Genomic DNA, 21098 nt, shown 5'->3' on the forward strand with positions numbered 1-21098 from the left:
AAAAATAAATATATAACATATATTTGTGTGTGTGTGAGTGTGTATATATATATATATGAAAAAAATATCTCCTTATAAGGGAATATAAATTCTCCCATAAAAATAAATAAATAATAACTCCCTGAGAGCAGAGTATGTCTAATTTTGTTTGCACATTGTTCAGAACCACACCTAAGTCCGGAAATCCAGAAAGCCTGTAAGGGTTAAAGGGGATGGTACCATTAAGAGGTGGGTCAGTTCTCTGAAAGCCCCCACAGCTGTGAATCATATTAAAGGAATTGCAAATCAGCCTTTACTGACACAGATGTTGCTTGTGAATTGGGAATGAGATAAATTGGAGGCAAGAGGAAAGAGGAGGGAGGTCAGAGAATGCAACTGCCTCTCAGTCTCCTCATATTGTTATCATCCTCCCACCTGAAGGGATTTGTTCTGCTGGTCTGAATTAGATCCCCAGCAGCCATTAGCAGATTGTTCCCATAACAGCATATCACTACAGTTTAGCATGATATCTAATATATAGTAGTACTTAACAAATTCTTCTTGCTTGGTTGATTATTTAAAGGAATTTACCTTTTATTTCCCCTAACTAGCTTAGAAGTGAAAATAAACCATATAATGTCACATTTTGAAAAGGGTGTAAGCTAGAGGTGCCCACAGTGGCTATAGCCACAGATCTAAGAAGCTATCTTTTGTTTGCAACATAGAAGAAGAAAAAAAAAAAAAACAAATTCCAAATGGTTGGCTATATTTTTCAGCAACAAATCCACACAATGACTATGCCATCCAAATTTAATGGCAAACATATAACCATAGAACATCAGAGATAAAGAGGACTTTGGAAATCATTTAGCTCATGACCTTCTTTTTAAAAATGAAGTCCAGATTTGCCTAAGGTTAGAGAGATAGCATTCCAGAGAGATGGGGCTAAAACTCAGATTTCCTGATTCCTAATTCGATGCCCTTGCCATTATATCGGACTGTGTGCTATGAAAGATATAAAGAAGTGATTTTCCTGGTACAATGAAATTTGCAGGTATGAAACAAAGTATTAAAGACCAAAAAGTATTTTTTTCATTGTATTGATTTGAGATCCTGTTAATTTTTATTTTCAAAATTAATTCTTCCCTTACTACAAATTAAGGGTAATCAAATGATCAATCAACAAGCATTTATTAAATGTCACTATATTTCAGACCTTGTGCTAGACATTGGGAATATGTAGACAAATAAGTCAAGATGTTGTTATGCCTCCTCCCAAAAAAAGGAAGAGGGCTGGCCATGATATTTTTATTCAGGGCATAACAATGGGGATATATGTTCAAGTGGGACAAGACTTCAAATCTGGGTATGTAGATACCTAAAAGGTGTGTGGATAGATTTCAAAAGGAGCCATGAACTTGGATGAGAAAAAAAGTACATCTTCATTTTCATTAACCTTTAACTGAAATTTCTCATTTATTTCAGTTATAAATATAGGCAACAAACATTATTCTAAGAAAAGGGACTATTGGTGTTACCACACTGACAATGAGTCCATAACACACAAGGGATAAAGAACCTTTGAAATAGAGAAAAATCATACGCATAGATAAACATGTACAAAATATATGCAAAAAAATTTCATAGGTTGGTGGGAGCAATTGTCAGGATCACGAAAGGCCTCAGGAAGAAGGTGACCCTAGGCTCAAGCCTCAGAGGAAGAAGCTAGGAATTCCAAGAGCTGGCAATTAAGAGGGGTAGCATTCTAGACATAAGGCACAAGAATGCTGTCAAAGAAACCAAACGCAAACTGTCAGGATTCTAACAGGTCCTTTATATAAAATAGCTATCATCAATTAAGGCCTATTAAAGCTCAATATGCAAAAAATACTAGTGGCTCAATAGTCATCCAAATTGTAACATGTAGAATGAATATTGTTGAATATGTGCAATAAATAATCAGGGGTATAAGGATCCAGAAAGGCACTAATGCTGTTAAAATCACACACATTAACCCATCAGATAAGAAATGACCTGATCATTTTGGCAGAATGCTTTCATAGGCTCTTTACACCTCTAAGATCATTTTCCTCATCTGTAAGTGGAGGAGGTTGGGCTAGACATCCTCTCGAGGCTCTTTCAGCACTGGAGCCTCCTATCCTGTGATTGTGGTTAGTGTTCATTTCTAGAATGTCATCCCCCCGAGCTGGCGTGGCTGGCAGGAAGGCACCTCCTGGGAGAGTCCAGCATAGCCTTGGGCTGGGCTTCAGCTGGCAGGACACAGGCGCTTGATGGTCAAAGGTTAGAGGGCTTGTTTTACATTAGGCAATGGTTCTGTGTGCTTTATTTTACTTTTCTGGTACCAGGGAGCATCAAGGGCACATGCAAGAAGGGAAACGGCAAAAGGACAGACAGACCTAAGAGTAGACAAGGAATGAACTGGACTTTGGCCCAAGTTCATATACCAAAGGTGCAAGATGAAGAAACCAGAGATCAGGAAATAAGCATCTGATGAACAGAAAACTTTTGCCCCGATTCTACTCCCAATCCAGCCGTCCTTTCCTCCTTGCCAACTGGTCACTAAATTATTACAAAGCTGAAGGAGAGAATAATGGGAATGTGTCATGAAGCCTAATGGATATTATGGGACCCCCCAGCCTCTATTTCAGAAATGTCTGCAGGACAGCTGGTTAGTAGTCACTTCTTTATATGTTTAATATAAAGGCCAAAGGGTCAAATATTCATATTTGTTTTTCTGCTTGTTATATTTGGAGCTCTGATTTAGCTTAAGGAAGGTATTTTCTTTCTTTTCCCATCTCTTTTTTCTCTCCTTGTAGTAGAATAAAGAGAGCACAGAATTTGGAGTTTGAGGACCTGAATTCAAATTTCAGCTCTCTGGAGTCTACTTGCTCATGTGATCTTGGGGAAGTAGTTTTGCTTCTCTGGGTCTCAATTTTTCTCTTCTCAGAGATGACAGATATAGAGATGGAGAGGGGGGCAAAAGGGGAGGAGGGACGGACATAGAGAGAGACAGACAGAGCAATAGAGGATAGAACTATGGAGATAGTAAGGGACAAAGAAAGCAAGAGGAAAAGGGAGAGACACTTAGAAAGGAAAGAGAGAGACAGAGTGAGCCAAGTGAGAGAGAGAAGAGAGACCTCTAAATCTGCATTCCTTTGCTTCTACATCTCTCTACCTGTGTGTACCTGCTCCCTCCTCCTGTCCTCTTTTCCCCTTCTCTTCAAATAATCTTACTTTCTCTTTACATTGATTTTTGTTTAGTGGTTTTAAGTATTCATTAAGAGAGGCCTTAGGCTCTCTGTGATTAACATTGATATGTTATTTGGCTTCTATTGCTTGTTTTCTGACTTAAAAGCTAGTCTTCTTAGCTCTTACTGAGAGGGTACAGTTTGTACAAATCAACTGAGGTTATAATTTGGATTCAGAAGAAATTGCAGGCTTTTCCTTGTAGTTCTTGTTTTACATTTGAGCTGTCTGTCCATGTTTAGAGAAGCTGATGAATGGAAGTAATGACAACACAGTAGGATGTTGAGTTGGCAATTTAATCTTCCTGAGTCCCAGTTTCTTCATCAACAAAATGAGGGGGTTAGATTAGATTATTTATAAGGTTATATGGATCACAGACTTAAAGTTGAAATGGAGTATGAGGTCCATTTAATCCAACCCCTTCATTTTAGAGCAAAGGAAACTGAGTATAACAGAGGTTAAGTACCCAAGTTCCTTTCCAGCTCTAGGATTCTGTGATTTGATCATTCTTTTGTGGCTTTCCAAATGACCTTATAAATATTCAGAGCTTTAATGAAATAGGAAAAGGTATTACTCTGGCAGTTAGCCCTGCTTCTTTGCTGGCTGCTTTTCTAACTTTCTATCTTCCACTGACTACTTAAGATTGTCCTGAATGTGAAGTCTGGACACTTCACCAGCTAAATGCTGGTAAATTTTAGTTTATTCATATTCTCAGTTTTCTAATGAATCACTGACTATCATGGAGTTAAACATTCCTACTCCCTTTTGAACCCCACTTCAAAGATAGCTCCAGCAATGTATATAGTTATAACCAGAGCTATCTCAGATCTACAACCCAGGTGGTCACAGTTCTGAGCTGTTGTTCCATTGTTTCAATCATGTCCAATTCTTTGTGACCCCTTTGGGAGTTTTCTCAGCAAAGGTACCAGAGGATTTTTAAAACCTGGGGTTGTAAGGAGATCTACTTAAGACTAAGCAACTACATCTTTAGTTCTTCAGTCCACAGTCACAGAGGGTAGCAGGGAAGATTTAGGGATCATTCTTCTGTTTATATGTTTCTCCACATTTAGTCTTCCCCACATTAGTCTCTACCATGCTACCATGGACTGTGATTATAAACCTATATGGCTTGGTAGAACCTGTCAAAGCTTTTACTCCTCTGCTTGAGAAACCAAGCTCACCTCCACACCATAATAAAGCACATGAGCAGGTTTTTGTATGGAATTTTGGGTCATTGTGATATCTAAGTAATATCAGAAAAATGTCCCCAGTGTGTTGAGTGGGTCTCCTGTAAGAATTTATGAACAAGGGTCAGAGAGGCAGATCAGGCATGAAAGGTTTATCCTCAGGACTCTAATGAGAAGGTCCTCACATTAATGAGAATATAAATCTGTTGGCGTATGTATGGTAAAATAATAAAATCCAGACATCATTGCTCCTTTTTAATTTCAGGAAACTAGTTTCTTAGATGGGACTTAACCTGACTATTCCCGTGTAGGCGCTATTTGTCTCAAAATTGTGTGACCATGTGACTCCATGGCCCTTCATTCCACATGTCTTTTCTTTCCAAATTGAGGATCACCTTTTGATCTGACTTAAATTTTTGTAGCAGTGTGTAACAAAAAGAGCCAGACTTAGATTATAAATTTGATACTACTTCTAACTAGCCATGTGACTTAGGCTTCATAGAACATGGTTTTAATATATATCTAATAGGAAATTGGAAATCTAGCAGGAAATCAAATTTAGTAGGAAATCAAATCTAAAAGGATCAAATCACAAATTTAGATAATCAATATATGTTGATTCTATATAAATATAAAATCAATATTGATTGCTACATTATATATTATATGAATAGATAGATAGATAGATAGATTATATAATCAGTATTGATTACAAGTAAATTAGAGAGTTGCCTCCCTAAGAAGTACTCTTTGAGTTTTGAGAAATAAGACTGTTATAAATATGGGGTATCAAAGAAGGGTTTTTGGAGGAGATGACATTGAATTGGGTTTTAATGGATTGGGAGGGAATAAAACAGGAAGAAAGAGGTAAGGAAGATATTCTGAGCATAAGAAATAGCTTGAACAAAGCAATATAATCATGAATATAGAGTAGATTCAAAGATAAGAAAAAATATATAGTTTGGCTAGTTCATATGTAAAGGTAAATGGGTAAAATTAGATGAAATTATAAAGATAACCTGGTATTGGGTTGTAATGGTTCGTAGAAGCCAAGCAGAAGAGGTTGTAAATGAAATGTGTATGGTTGTAACCAGAACTATCTCATATCTAGAACATGATCCCAGTTCTGAGTTGTAGTCGTTCCTTTGTTTCAATTGTGTCCAATTCAATGATGCCATTTGTGGTTTTTTTGGCAAACATCCTGGTTTGCCATTTCCTTCTCCAACTCATTTTACAGATGAGGAACTGAGGCAAACAGGGTTAAGTAACTTGCCCAAGGTTACACAGCTAGTTACCTAGTTTGCACTATAAATAATAATAATCTAAAAAGGTTTTAGGAGCAGCATGATATGATTAAATCTGTGAAGAAAAACTACTCTGAAAGTAAAATGAAAAATGGATCAGTGTAGGAAATGATTTGTAAAAAAGCTACTGTCAAGGTCCAAGGTGTTAAGGAGCAGAAACCTTGCTGACAAAGGTCCATATAGTCAAAGCACTGTTTTTTCCAGTAGCAGTATATGGCTGTGAGAGTTCAACTATAAGGAAAACTGAACACGGCAGCATCGACATTTTTGAACTGTGGTGCTGGACAAGACTGTTGAGAGTTCCTTGGACAGCAAGAAGGTCAAACCAGTCAATACTTAAATTAATTCAGGCTATTCCCAAGAAGGTCAGATGCTGAAACTGAAGCTTAAGTACTTTGCCCATATAATGAGAAGATAGCACTCATTGGAAAAGACTCTGATGTTGGGAAAGATTGAAGGCAAAAGGCAAAGGGGATGCCAGAGGATAGGATGGATAGATTGTATCAAGGAGACCATCAGCATGAATTTGGACAGACTTTGAGTGATAGTTGAGGATAGAAGGGCCTGATATTCTGTGGTCATGAAGAGTCAAATACAACTGAACAATTGAACAACAAAAATACAGGATGATAATAGAAGGAATGTAGAAAAGGAGGTGAAAAGGAGAAATACCATGGAAATGGAGTCAACAAAAGATATAATTAAAGAGAATCCCAAAGTTTTGAATGTGAGAGTCTGGATGAATGATTCTACTAATGGATTTAAATTGCAAAATCAAAAGGAGGAATGGCTTTGTTTGAAAAGAGATGGGGAATATTTTTCTCTGTCTTAAGCATTAATGGTTCATTTAGGGGAATCTATCCTGTAGGCAGATGGAAGATGGAATTATGTAGCACAGAAGAGGTCAGATCTGGAGAGCTACCTATGGGACTTATTCTCATAGAAGTCTTGGATGAAACTATGGGAGAAGATGAGATTGCTAAGGGAGAGTACAGCAGCCTGAAGACAGACCTTGGAAAATACCTACTTTATGGGGTCCAGATGAGAGAGCTAGCAAAAGAAACAGAAAATGCAGTTAGAAATGCTGTAGGAATTAAGAGAATGTAGTATCTTTGTACATAGATACAGGACTTGGAGTCAGCAAATCCTACCCCAGACATTTATTCACTCTGATAACTTTGGACAGGTAATTTAATCTCTTCTAGCTTCAGTATCCTCATCCATAAAATGGAGAAATAACAGCATCTACTTTATAGGGATGTTATATCAAATCAGATAAAAAAATGTGAAGTGTTTCAAAACCTTAAAGCAGGGGTCCTCAAACTTTTTAAATAGGGGCCAGTTCACTGTCCCTCAGACTGTTGGAGGGCCTGACTATAGTAAAAACAAAAACTTTGTTTTGTGGGCTTTTAAATAAAGAAACTTCATAGCCCTGGGTGAGGGGATAATCGTCCTCAGGTGCTGCATCTGGCCCGTGGACCGTAGTTGAGAACCCCTACAGTAATAGACAAATGCTAACTATTATTATGATTGAACAATAATTGTAACATATAGACTTTAAAGGTTTGAAAAATGTATCATCTTCTCATTTGATCATCACAACAAATGACCCCTCGAAGTTGGTGCTAAAGATATTATCATTCCTGTTTTATGATGAGAAAACTAAAAATCAGGGCAGTTGTGTGGCACAGTGTATAGAGCACCACTCCTGGAGTCAGGAGGCCTCAGACATTTAACACTTACTGGTTGTGTGATTTTGGGAAAATCACTTAACCCCATTTGCCTCTTTAAAAAAAAATGATAGAAAACTAAGATTTATCTAAAATCACAAAGCTAGTTAATATCTGCAGTGTGATTCCAGATTCTATATCTAGCTCTCTATATCCTCTACTATGGAAGAAATGAGAGTGTAATCAGTGGGACTGGTCAACAGTCCCTGCTGCTGCTGCTCAAATGCTGCTGATCAAAGCAGAATTTTTTTTTTAATTATTGATTTGGTTAATTAGTCATTGATGAACACAAGAGAGTAGTTTCAGTGGAATAGTAGTCCTGAAATCCAGATTTCAAGAGACTGAAAAGAGTATGAATATTTAGGAAAGTGAAGGCAGTAGATAGATCCCCCCTCTTTATTAGTGAAAGGAAGAAGAATTAAGAAATTGCTGGGTTGGTTATGGTGTCAAAAAAAAAAAAAGGGCTTTTATAAAGTATTGATGGTGTTTGATTAGTTTTGTGGGCAATGTGGAAAAAGCCATGGAGGGAGAAACTGAAGATGCATAAGAGAAATGGATATTGGAGCAAGATCCCTAGAAGAAGATTCAGGAGACAATGGGATTCAGGTCACAAGTAGAGATATTAGATGAGACCTATGATTTCATTGGGATAGGGAACTCTAGATGGGAAAATACATATATCTCTCTGAAACCTACAGACTTAGAAAATTGCTTTGGGCTTTAGAAAAATTGGTCACAAACCAATATGTGTCAAAGGCAAGACATATTCCTTAGAGAGGAATCTGTTATTTTGTAATTTGTGACCATACAAAGAGCTTAATTTCATTATGATAATAGAGACCAGCCCTATGATTTCATTGGCCTGGAGTGAAGAAATTCCCTCTGCCACGCCAGGCAAGATTCTCCATAGGTTAGTGTAAATTCAAATGAGTTCTCATCTGACATGTATTGCTAAAGAAGAGGGAGCTAAATAAAGTACGCTTGTTTAAATATAAATATGTATATATGTATAAATATAAATAAAGAAAAGGTTTGTCTGATACTCTACAGACAGTAGATCATTACAATTCATGGAGAATAGGTCCTCCCAAGTTGGGACATCCCAGAAACACTGAATCATATTTGGATATTAATTGAATAGGAGGAATCAGGCTATAAAATTTGGTGGGCATATCTATGTATCTCTTCCATCTGTTTTTTCTCTTCCTTGTTCTGTGAGAATTCTAATTAAGGAATGGATAGAGATTGGATCATGAGGATGCGTAGATAGTACAGTGGATTAAGTGCCAGGCTTGGAATCAGGAAGCTCTGAGTTCAAATCCTGACATTTACAAGCTAATGACTAGGCAAACCACTTAATCCTATTTGTCGTAGTTTCTTCATTTTTAAAATGAGCTAGAGAAGGAAATGGCAAACTACTTTGGTATCTTTAGGAAGAAAACACCCCAAAAGATCATATAAAGTTTGACATAACTAAAAGGACCAGACAACAACATCAAAATTAACTAGAATGTGAATGTGGCTGGGACTAGCCTAGATTTGGGAAATGATATTTGAACTGTGGGGAACTGAGGCATGCAGCCTAACAAACTAGTCCTTTTATTTTAATGGGAGAATCAGCAGCTTAGAGGAGTGATTCTGCCAGATTTATGCAGGAAAAAATGCAAAGCAAACAAAATTTAACTACAAAACATTTTATCTTTGTCTCATCTGTTTCCTCTCATTTGATCCTGGACTTCCAGTGCCTTCATGCTATGTCATGACTGCCCATCCAGACCTGTCCTTGTCACCTAAATTTCCTCTTTCTTCCCTACCCCAGTCAAAATCCTTTACTCCACAGCTCATCCCATTGTAGTTTTCAGCTAGTCACTGATCAGCTTAGTTTATTAAAGTGATTCACATTAAGATATGAAGGAGTCTTTTCTGTGAAGGGTCATTTGCATTGCAGAAGCAGAACTTGTTAATGCAAATTAATCTTATAATTTGTGGGATGATCTGAGAAGCTACAGTGGGAGAGATTTTAGGTAGCGACCCATTTTAAAGCCTTTTCCTATATTTTACAATTGCTATACCTGTAGCAAATAAATGGGACCCACATTTTAAACGGTCAATAAAGATGATCCATTTATATAGCAAGACATGCAGTGGGTATTTTTAAGGCATACAAGTATGAATAATACTTACACATACATTCTTCTCTATTCATCTTTGAAAGGAAATCTTAAAGGTTGAATAAATCAAACAACAGGCATTCATTAAGCACCTACTAGGTATTCAGTACTATGTACTATGCTAAGCTCTAATGATAAAAAGGCAAAACAGGAAGTCCCTGCCCTCATGGAAACAAATGTTCTAAAAGGAGAGGGTAGTGTATGGGAGACAGGTGTGTGTGTGTAGGTAATTTAAAATATACTCAAAATTAAGTAAATTTCAGATCTTATAATTAGTTTATCAGAAAGATAAAGATTCATTATTTTGAAAACGATTAAAATTTATCACCAATCACAGATGTGACAGTGAAAAGTACATGGTCGAGATGGAATTAGAAGTTCTGGGTTCAGGTTTAGACTCCCCTACTTACTAGCTATGTGTAAGACCAGACCAGTTGCTTCAGCCCTCTAGACCTTGTTTCCCTTGTCTGTAAAATGAGAAGTTTCGACTTAACCTATAAGGTTCCTTCCAGCTCTAAATCTTATAATACTGTGATCCTGTGAAATAATTTCTTAGGATGGGTCACTGCTGGGAAGATTTCCATAGGTGGCTCATCCCATCTATTTATATGAACTATTATTAGCTTCAGTTTCAAAGGGAGTTATTTTTTTTTGACCTTGTCCCCAAACTCTAGGGTAACTAGGCACTATTCATACCTAGACATTGACTACTAGGCATAATAAATTATCTCAGATGGTAAGAAAGAAGCTATCTTGTCTTTTCTATGAGAATTCCTTGGGATGTGTTTATTCTATTGTAACAAGAAAAAGAAATAAATGAATTATCTAGCTGGAAAAGCCCTTTGGCATCATCTTTTTGAATCTCCCCAATTTATGAATGAGAAAACTGAGGTCCAGAGAGGTTCTTAATAATATTCCAATTTATATAGACCCTTCATGGTTTACAAAGCAATTTCCTCACAATTCAATGAGATAGGTATTGCCAGTATTATTATCTTCATTTTACAGATGAGAAAACTGAGGCTCAGATAAATTGATTTTAGAATCAATCTCCATCATGGGAAGTGTTCAAGGAGAACTTAGATAAACATTGCAGCAGTGAGTATTGCATTTGTTGGGAGACTAGACTTGAGGCTGTCATGTAAGTCCCTTCTATATCTAAGGACTATGATTTAAGTATCAAATTTTGTTAAGGGACAGGTCAATTCTCTGAGAGCCTCCACAGCTGGGGATCCTAAACTCTGAAAGAGCTGCAGGGCAGCTTTTGCTGATACAGGTGTTGTGGGCTGGGAATGAGATAAATGGGAGGCAGAGGAAAGAGGAAAGAGGTCAGAGAACAGCAATTGCCTCTCAGTCTCCTTGTATCATCCTCTCACAAGAGGAGATTCATTCTGGGTTGGATCTGCAGCAGCCACTGTCAGGTGGCTCCCGTGTATTCCAACAAAATTTAGAAATTAAACCCAGGCCTGCTAACTTCAAGTTAAACTATAATTATAGTGCCTTTCAGTAAATTAAGTGACTGGTCATATAGTGTGGTAGTCTCTGAACTTTTTAAATTGTGTACCCCATCAATAAAATTATGTATATGTATGTATATATACATATAGATATTTATGTCTAGTGGTAGCGTAAAGTGAGAAAGAAAGGGAAAGAAAGAAAAAAAGGAAGGGAAGAAAGATGATATATATATAGAGAGATATATAGATATATATATTTAAAAGGAATAGCAAGTCGTGCATAATAGATTTGTGGTTTCTTGTGCAATTATCTTTTTTTCTCTTCTCTTATAAAAATGTTTGCGTTATTTCTTAAGTTCAGAATAAAGTGAATTAAATTTAAAAATAATAAATTACAGAAACAGAAAAAGGAATGTCATCTATAGGAATGACTGTTGGCCATTTTGGTTGAAATTTAAAATTTCAGAATTAAAGAATTAATTAATTAAAGGGCAGAATTAAAGAGTAGAGTTATATTGTGAGATGTTTTAAATGCCAAGCAAAAGATTTTATGTTTTGTTCTTAAACTGCTGAACCTTCTAGAGCAGGAGGGTCACTTGCATAAACCTATGCTTTAAGAATACCCATTTTAGGGGCAGCTAGATGGCTCAGTGGATAGAGCCCTAGCCCTGAAGTCAATATTTGACCTCAGACACTGAACAGAAGCTGTGTGATCCTGGGCAAATCACTTAACCCCAATTGCCTTGTAAAAAAGAAAGAAAAGAATATCCATTTGGCATCTATTTGAAACAAATATTGAAAATGGGAAAGACTAGAGGACAGGAAGCCAATTAGGAGCTTGGTATTACTATACAGATGAGTGGTTGCAATATGAATGGAAAGAATCAAACGAAGGAGATATTGAAAAATCAGTATCAAGAAGACTCGATAACTGAAGTAGAAGATCAAATAAGGACTGATCAGATTGAAGAGTCCAGGATGATTCTGGCTTGTGAATTTGGGTAACCAGAAAGAATGGTGGTACCCTTAGTAGCAATAATGAAGTCAAAAGGAGGGTAAATTTAGGGAGTAAGACAGAGTTCACCTTCAGAAATGGTGCATTTGAGATATCTACAGAGGATCCTGATAGAGATGTCTGTGAAAAATGTAAGACTAGATCTCTGGAGAGAAATGAGGGCTTTATTATATGGATTTAGGAGCTATCTGCTTAGAAAAGATAAAACCATAGGCATCAATGAGATTACTCAGCTAATCAAGAGAGCCCAGGACAGAATATTAGGATAAACCACTATGTAAGATTTGGTCCAAATCTAGGCAATGAAAATGAGAAGGAACATTCAGATGGGTAGAAGAGAGAAGTAATTCATTCCTTTTTACCTCAATCTTGTAGAATCCTTAGTTTCTTTTCAAGCACAAATCAAGTAATCCCACTTAAATGAGACCTTTTCTAATTTTCTGAGTTATTATGGAGTTATCCCTCTTGAAATTTCTTTGTATATAATTTGTACTTACTTATCTTCTTTCAAATTGTATCCGTCATAATTCAAAGTCCTTAGGAAATGAAATTGGTTTTAGTTTTTTGCTTTTTTTGTATCCCCAGTTCCCAGTAGATTATCATACTCATAGCATGTGCTTAATAAATCTACTAAATTGAATAGAATTAAATTTAAAATTTAGAGATAGTTGAGTGTTATTGAAGATGAAGTTAGAAGTATCAAACCAAAAGTTCAGTAAAGAAGAATATTCCTTATTGAGTACTCTTTTTATCAACCTTACAAATGAGAGATTTGTAGCATAAAACATGCTAAATCGTTCATTACTAGTTTATTCATTTATTCAACAAACACTTATGTTTGTTGTGTTATGTAATGTGTTGTGAGGAGAACAATGTTGCAGATTCAAGGCATCAACAGACTATTCTAATATTTGGGGGTTTATGATAAATGTATTCAAGAGATCTACAAAATTAAATAAAGCTATGTATAGTAATGTTTCTTGAAATAAACTATATGGCTATTTGACTAGTCAGAAAACTCCATTTCTAAACCATGCAAGATTAAAAGTGTGTCATCTACTAAGAATGTAACAAATACTACACAATGACCTAATACTTCCTAAGTTTTGTGCTCATGTTTATGCATGCCAGAGGTATAGTTGATTTTTATAATAGCACTATAATATAAATTCATGTTTGCACTATTATTATCTTTAGATATTTTACCCGTAGGCCTGATCCTATTCCTCTAAAACTCTTTTACTTTGTATTTCTGTACATTTAGTACTTCATTATACATACGTATATGCATATTTATATATGTACTCTGTACTTATCTGGGAGAAATTTATTTTCCCTCTTTCCATTTTTTTTTCTTCTTGACTTCCTTCTTTCCTTTTTTCTTCCTTCCTTCCTTTCTTTTCTCCCTCCCTCCTTTCCTCCTTTCTTTTCTTTCTTTCTTCCTCATACAAATATTGATCACCCATTATCTGCCAGAAAGGCATCAAAATAACTCACTTCTTCATTCATCGACAAGACCTATTCAGTTCTGGGAACGAAATAATTGCAAAAAATAAATAAATAAATAAACAAAACAAAACATCTAAGAGAATGAATAGCATCTCAGCAGCCAGGATCTGTCTCCTGAGTGGTCGTAAACATGAATGACTTAGTCTGTTGACTGAGTGGCTCACCACATCTACACTCTTTGATCCACTCCAGAGAGTGATTTCCCTTCTTAACAATAGGTGGACAAAATCCAAACGATTACACCTCCTTTCATTTTTAAGAGGTAAGTGGTATGCCATAAACTTCCTGCAGATGGAATATGACATTGATCTGCCTTGTGTTTGGCATCTCTCTGGCAGCCAGTCACTCCAGTCAATTAGATGTCTTTCTATTTATAATCCTTGAAGTAGAAGGTAGTGTGATTGCCTGTGTCCTGGAGAGATCCACCTCATCACAGACATATCTGAGGAGCAGAATAGAAGAGCAGCTTGATTCTGCTATACTGGTTTCACTGGAACGAGGATAAGGGACATAGCCTGATTTGGGGAAGAAGGACTGGTAAAAGTAGATAACCACATGTATAAGGGAATAACATAAACCTTATACCTCCGCTGGTAGTATGAGTCATGTGGACTGTATAGGTCCTGAGGGAAGAAAGTTGAATTTGCCAAAAATTAGAATATTCACCTGACTATTTAAAGGCTCAATTAGAACCTAATTGCATTTTCTCTCAGGTTAAACAAACCTGATAAATAATCAAGTGTTAGCCTGAGTGCTTGTAGGGGAAGTGGAAACCCTTTCAGGGAAATCCATTAGGCAGATTCTGAAGTTTCTGGGGAAAACCTTGGTGGAAACATAGAACAAAAAGCTCTTATGAAAGAGTACCTAACATTATTCCTAGATCTATAACAACAGTGGGTAGCACACAGTAACACAATGGGTACATCTTCAAACAAATGAATTAAATTCTTTTTTGTATCCTTCCTGCTCCTTGCCTCCTACTACTCCCTGCCCCGCCAAAGTATCATCTCTGTTCCTTGAGGACAAAGATTGTCTTATTTTACTTTATTTTTTGCACTTTATACCCACCATACATAATGCCTTACACATAGCAGGTGACTAGTAAATCTTTTCATAAACTAAATTGAAATAGTATCTACACTGAAATTCCTTTTAAATATCCTAAAAACAGTAGTTTTCTAAAACATCATTGAAAAGAAAGTGCTAACATTTTCCTTTTTTGTTCAAGGCTCATTCTCCAGCTGGTATTTACTAAGTTAGGGTAATGAAGTATCTCATCTCTGAAAGGAAAAACTTGTTCCTGATATATATGTTTGTAGATATGTGTGTATACATATATGTATATATCAAGTTTTTCTTTTCATATATACAGGGTGACTGGAAATGGGAGACCAGTTAAAATAATATGACATAAAATTGGACCTAGCTGGGAAGACTTTACCCAAACAAGCAGGGAAGGGATCCCTTCTTCGGTCTTTCCTAGAGCAAATATCTTAGACGAGGTATGCCTGCAAGAGAGCTATGTGAACATTTACCAATGGTTATAAAATAACCTGGATGATTACTGCCGAGTGCTCAGGTGTGTCCAGACTAACTTGGTGAGATTAGAAAGCTATCCCTACCTATCCAGAGAGGAGCAGAGTCTGCTTCCCTAGTTTAATAGCCTTCTTTTCTAAGTCTCTAATTAAAGAAAAAAATGAAGATCAAGGGTCATGGCCCTAAGCAAGCTTCCATTAGTTCTCACAGGAAGATTTCTGACTCCTTGCAAACTCCTTATCATTGGAATTCATCTGTCTATTTTTTAACTTATAGGAGTTCATAATTATATAAAATAAGTGACCTGTGCATCTAATCACTTCTGCTCTCCTTCTGCTTTGTCCCACCTATCCTTTTCTATGACAGAAATTCGGGGGTGGGGGGAGGTGGGAAGTCCTTGGATTATTTTCCATAGTTTCCTTTGGTTGGGGTGCCATTTGACTCTTCAGGCAAGCCAAATTGTCCCATGATCCATTGTCATGAAAATGGGAGACAAATTCCAGCACCAAAAGCTACTTAGGTCCCTTAGGTAATGGCAAGGAAAAGCTAAGCATTGCCTGTCAGAAGCACTTAATAAATAGGTTTAGACTGATCAACTGACCCTCTTGTGCCTCAATTCCATCATATTTAATTTGAGATTTGCTCATAACCTACTTCACAGACACACTAAAGCCATTCCCTGAAAGGTAATAAATTGGTAACAAGACATGACTTTCTTAGAGGGGGGGAGGAATTTATTGGGAAATGTAGGTGATATTAAAAATCAAAATATACCAAAAAGGCATATTTTTAAAATATTAATTTTAAATATTAAAATTATTAAAATAAATTAATTAAATTAATTTTAAAATATCAAAATAATTTTAAAATTAAAAATAAATTTTTTAAAAATTTTAAATATGGAAGACAAAACAAAACAAACCATTGACTATATTAAAGGAGCTACAGTCATTTATTCTAGATTTCTAAGAGTATAACTAAGCAAATATGGTCTAATGGAAATGCCAATGGTTTAGGAGTCAAGATGGGCAGTTAGGTGGCACAGTGGATAGATTGATGGGTGTGAAGTCAGACAGATTCATTTTTCTGAGTTCAAATCTGTTCTCTTCAAACACTTATGGTCTGTAAGTCACTGGCAAGTCACTTCACCTTATTTGTCTCAGTTCCTCATCTATAAAATGATTTGGATTAGGAAATGGCAAACCATTCCAGCACCTTTACCAAGAAAACTCCAAATTGAATAACAAATAACAAGGAGTCAAGAGCTAAATAACTAGCTGTGTGGCTGTAGTTTAATCCCTTACCTTTCTAGACTTCACTATACTTATTTATTAGAATAATCATTAGGGTCCATAATAGCTAAATTCTATTCTAACTCTTCCATCAATCTTCTCCCCTCTACTTCAAGTATTACCAAGTCAGCTAATTATCATCTCTATTATTGAAATAACCTTTTTGCTGGGCTCTGTTTAGTCTCTCACCTCTATAATCCATCCATTATATAAATATCTTTGTAATTTTTCAAGTGTATAGAATGGATCTCCTCATTTCTTTGCTCAAAAATCTGTCTCTTATCTACCTTTTTAGGTTTTTCACAGGGCTTGCACTCACTCATTCTATGAGCTAGTCAAATTTGATTACATATTTTCTTCCAATCTCATTCTGCTCTCCACTGCCTCCTTACCTTTTTATATACTTAGAACAGAACCTATCCTAACCCACCACATTTCACTTTAAAATTCTTTTGCCATTTTTTATTTCAATAACATCCCAGTTCAAAGACCACCCTCTCTACTGAAGCCCTTTTTCTTTCAGCCGGATACTACTATACCACTTTCAGCTAGAACTAGAATTAATCCTTCCTTTCTTAAATCTCTCAACACCACCTTAATTGACTTCCATGAAACTTCATAGTTTTCAATCTGTATTATTGCTTATTTTTACACATCTTTTATTCCTTCTACAAATGTATAAACTCTTTGAAGACATAGACTATTTTCTTTTTTTTTATTCCCTGTGCCCAACACAGTGCTTTCTTAAGAAATGTTGAATTGAACTTGGAAAATGTGGGAGTTGAGAGCTGGGGCTGGAAGGGACTTTAAATACAATTGGTCAACCAGCAAACATTTGTTAAGCTACTACAGTAATATGTTAAACACTGCTAAATTTGGAAAATACAAAGATGAAGGATAAATGCCCAATCTTTACATTTTGTAAATGTGAAGCCCAAAGAGGTTAATTAACTTGCTTCAAGCAACACATATAAGTGTGAATGACTTAGTTATTCTCAACAATACAGTGATCCAAGGCAATTCCAAAGGCCTCATGATAAAAAAAAAAATGAACTCCACCTCCAGAGAAAGAACTGATAAAATCTGAATGCAGATAAAAGCATGCTATTTTTTCATTTTATTTTTTCATGACTTTTTTTTTCTTTTGGTCTGTCTTCTTTCACAACATGACTAATGTGGAAATGTTTTACATGATTGAACATATATAACCTATATCAACTTGCTGTCTTAGGGAAGTGAGGGAAGAAGAGAAGGAAAGAAAAAATTAAGAATTCAATTTTTTTTAGAAAGTGAATGTTAATGACTAATATGGGAATATGTTTAAAATGATGGTACAGGTATAACATATCAGATTGCTTTGTCTTGGGGAGGGAGGAGGTAAAGGAGGGAAGGGAGAACAAAATTGGAATTCAAAATCTTACAAAAACAAATCTTGAAAATTATCTTTATATGTAATTGAAAAAATAAAATACTATTGAACTTTTAAAAAGAAGTATCAACTCTGCCAGGCAGAGATGAAGAGAGAGTATATTTCAAGAATGGGAAATGGCCAGTATAAAGTGTACTGAGAATTAGTTTAGGTACCTTACTAAAATAATGGGAATACATTTGTCAATTTAGCATAACTATTTTAGCCTCCATCTTATGTTTGACCTATTTCAAGTTGTTTTTCAATAACAAGATAAGCACCTATGTGGTTGATATAGTAAACTTGTGTGTATTCTTAAACAACTGATAAATATATGTGGATCCTTATATGTGGATCCTCTGATAGGACAGACCACTAATAAAAATATTACATTTAAATATATAAACATATATTTAATATATATCATATTATATAGGTGAAATATATTATTTATAATATGTATTATATAATAATATTAATATGAATATATAAATAAAAATCTATTTTAAATGAATGTTAAAAATTATCTTTACATGTATTTGGGAAAATTGTCAGCATCAGAGGTAGATTTTAATCTAAGGCCTATATGATTCCAGAAGTAGTCATCATTCCACCTCACCAAACTAGCCCTTTTAGCTTTTTATTGTTATGATTTTACTGCCCCTAAAGTCACATAGAAAGCTATCAAACTGAACCTAAGATTCACTAAGCTGTATTTTTGTCCCTGACATCTTGTTTAAATTTCAACAGACTACTCAATCCCTGTATTCTGTACCTGATATCTCATTTGTAAAGTATGTTTGTCATTCTGCACATATGCTGAAAGAAAAAAGTGCTATGATTTTCTATATTGCTGAAAGTAGAATATTTACTGGGAATTTTACTGTAAAGGAATTAATATTTCTATTTCCAAAATTTGTTCCATTCATTTTGTTTAGCCTATGGACAACGGTGACATTTTAAACATTATTTAAAAAACAACCTATTTTGTATTTTTGAGTTACTTTCCCATAATTTTTCCCTTAGCACCAAAAGAAAAACTCATTTTTGTTTAGTCCTTCAATCCTGTCCTATTTTTTGCGATCCCATAGACCATACTGTCCATTGGGTTTTCTTGGCAAAAGTACTGAAATGGCTTGCCATTTCCTGTTCCAGTGACATTGAATGTGTTTATATATAAAATGGTCATAAGATTTTTCTTCTTCCCTAATGGGAAAGAAAGAAATTGATATAAAAAGGTATGTAGATATAACTAGTTTTCAAACAGATATTAGAGCAAACTTGGGATAAGAACATGAAATAGAAAAGTATGCTTTTCAAATCAATGTCTATGTCTCAGAATTACCAATTAGATGTTTCAAATTCCCTTTGGGATTCGTCTCTTCCTTGCATAGCTCTGAATTCTTAGAAAAACCTGACCCAGAAATCAACTGGTTTTACTGTTGCAATATTTTATTAGTAATCAACACCACCATCTAAAAGTACACATTTATTTTTCTGTTTACCTGCAGTCTTGATTTTGCAAGATGATTAAATTCTGTGGGTGATGGTGATAATAACAGCAGTAGTATATGTGTGTGTGTCATTTTTTGATTGTTCAATATCATTAGAAAAAAAGGCTTTTGATCATTAGAATTTATATATTGTATATTTGGGGATGTATATATTAAGAAAGATAAAGAAGAGAGAGAAAATCAGAAGAAAGAGATAGAGACAGAAATAAAATCCTTGCTACTTCTAATGGATTTAGATCCTGCTTTGACTAAAGAGAATTCTTTAGTTCAATCCTAAAAGCTTCATTGGTTCTTGTCTTCAGCATTTAAAATATCCTCTCTCTTGATAATATGTTACCACAGGAGACAAAGTCTTTATAACCTGCCCCTCCCCTCATTCTTTTGTATCAAATTTATGAACCTTACCATAAAGTATGGAATTTAGTTGATATTTTTTCTTAATTAGAATTGTTTTTTGACAACTCACAAATCCAGATATAATAAGATTACTTCCCATATAATTTAAATGTTTTGGATATTACTTGTGAAATAAGTCAGTATTTAGAGTTGCTCTGAGAACTAATACAATCTTACATTTTCAACTAGTTCTTAGAATAATAGAATGTTAGCCTGAGAAGAAATCTGAGACATGGAGTCCAACCCCCTCATTTTACAGAAGAGAAAATTGAGAGTCAGGTGAAGGAATTTGCCCAAGGTTATACAGATTAGTAACAAAGATCTTTCCCACTTAAGTAAGGCTGACTTTAGACCTGAGATCTCCTGACTTCCCAGTTCCAAACTATTTGCACTCCATTGTACTGCTTTCTTTTTTTTCTGAAAACTTCACTGTAAATATCCTTCAAATTCAGACCAAATCTCACCCTCATGCTCCAGGCCTATCCATTCAGTTGTCTCCCGGATATTTTCAAATTTCTTATTTATTTCATTAATCTTTTTTTTCATTTTCAGATTTCTACATATCATGCCATCACATGAAATATCACAACTTCTTTTCCTCTTTTTTCTTAATTCCTTAGATCCTTGCCTTTGATCACACCATTTTCCAGTCCTCAAAAACCTGAGTCATTAATTCAAATCTTATCATTTCTTTTAACCAAAATGCTCTCTCCTTGATGAAATTATTTTACCTTTCTGTCCTCCAAATAGCAGTGATGTTTTAACTCATTTGCTCATGTCATCATATACCATATTGCTCAGTGCTGTGATGTGCTTCACCATGAAAATATTTTATTTCTCCAACTAGATGGGGAATTTCTGCCAGCCAGAGATGATGTCTTATCCCTCTTCTGTATTCCTGCACTAGATTAGAGAAGAATGTTAGCACAAGACAAGTGTTCAATAAATAGATGTTGAATTAAGCTGAATTGGATAAATCCAGTGGGCTCCTTTTCTGGTCATTTAAACTTCATATATCCAACACTTGTTTAGGCACTATTATATGGTTGAAGCCTTAATTATCAGCACAATTTGCCATCTGTAGGCCTTTTCTCTTGTGCAGTCTGAAGAACCAAGCCCCATGCCAGCTGGAGACATTGGTGTCCATCCAGCCTTTAGTTGAGGAAGGGTGAGGAGAGACTAAATGCCTCAGGCATAGAGGGTGGAATTAGTGTGTGTTTCATTATGCAAGAATAGAAGCATGACTTTTTTTTTTCTATTTCAAATCTTGCCATGAGGTTATTGCTGAAGAATGCATAAATATCGAAGGAGAATTAAAGAGGGCTTTTCCCTA

The 21098-nt window shown here is 35.4% G+C and overlaps 1 protein-coding gene across 4 annotated transcripts in view; it reads left to right on the forward strand.

The window, feature by feature from the left end:
- Positions 1-21098, forward strand: part of GHR (growth hormone receptor) — a 299645-nt gene that overhangs the window by 122940 nt on the left and 155607 nt on the right. The window contains exon 1 of one of the 4 annotated variants that reach the window (XM_023496111.2): positions 1497-2668. The exons of the other annotated variants lie outside the window; for them this stretch is intronic. Within the exon in view, the coding sequence (XP_023351879.2) occupies positions 2614-2668 (55 nt within the window). The 5' untranslated portion in view covers positions 1497-2613. Of the gene's footprint in view, positions 1-1496; positions 2669-21098 lie in introns of those variants that run through there. 4 annotated transcript variants of the gene reach the window in all.

The sequence above is a fragment of the Sarcophilus harrisii genome, chromosome 1 (assembly GCF_902635505.1).
Source record: "Sarcophilus harrisii chromosome 1, mSarHar1.11, whole genome shotgun sequence".
Taxonomy (NCBI): domain Eukaryota; kingdom Metazoa; phylum Chordata; class Mammalia; order Dasyuromorphia; family Dasyuridae; genus Sarcophilus; species Sarcophilus harrisii.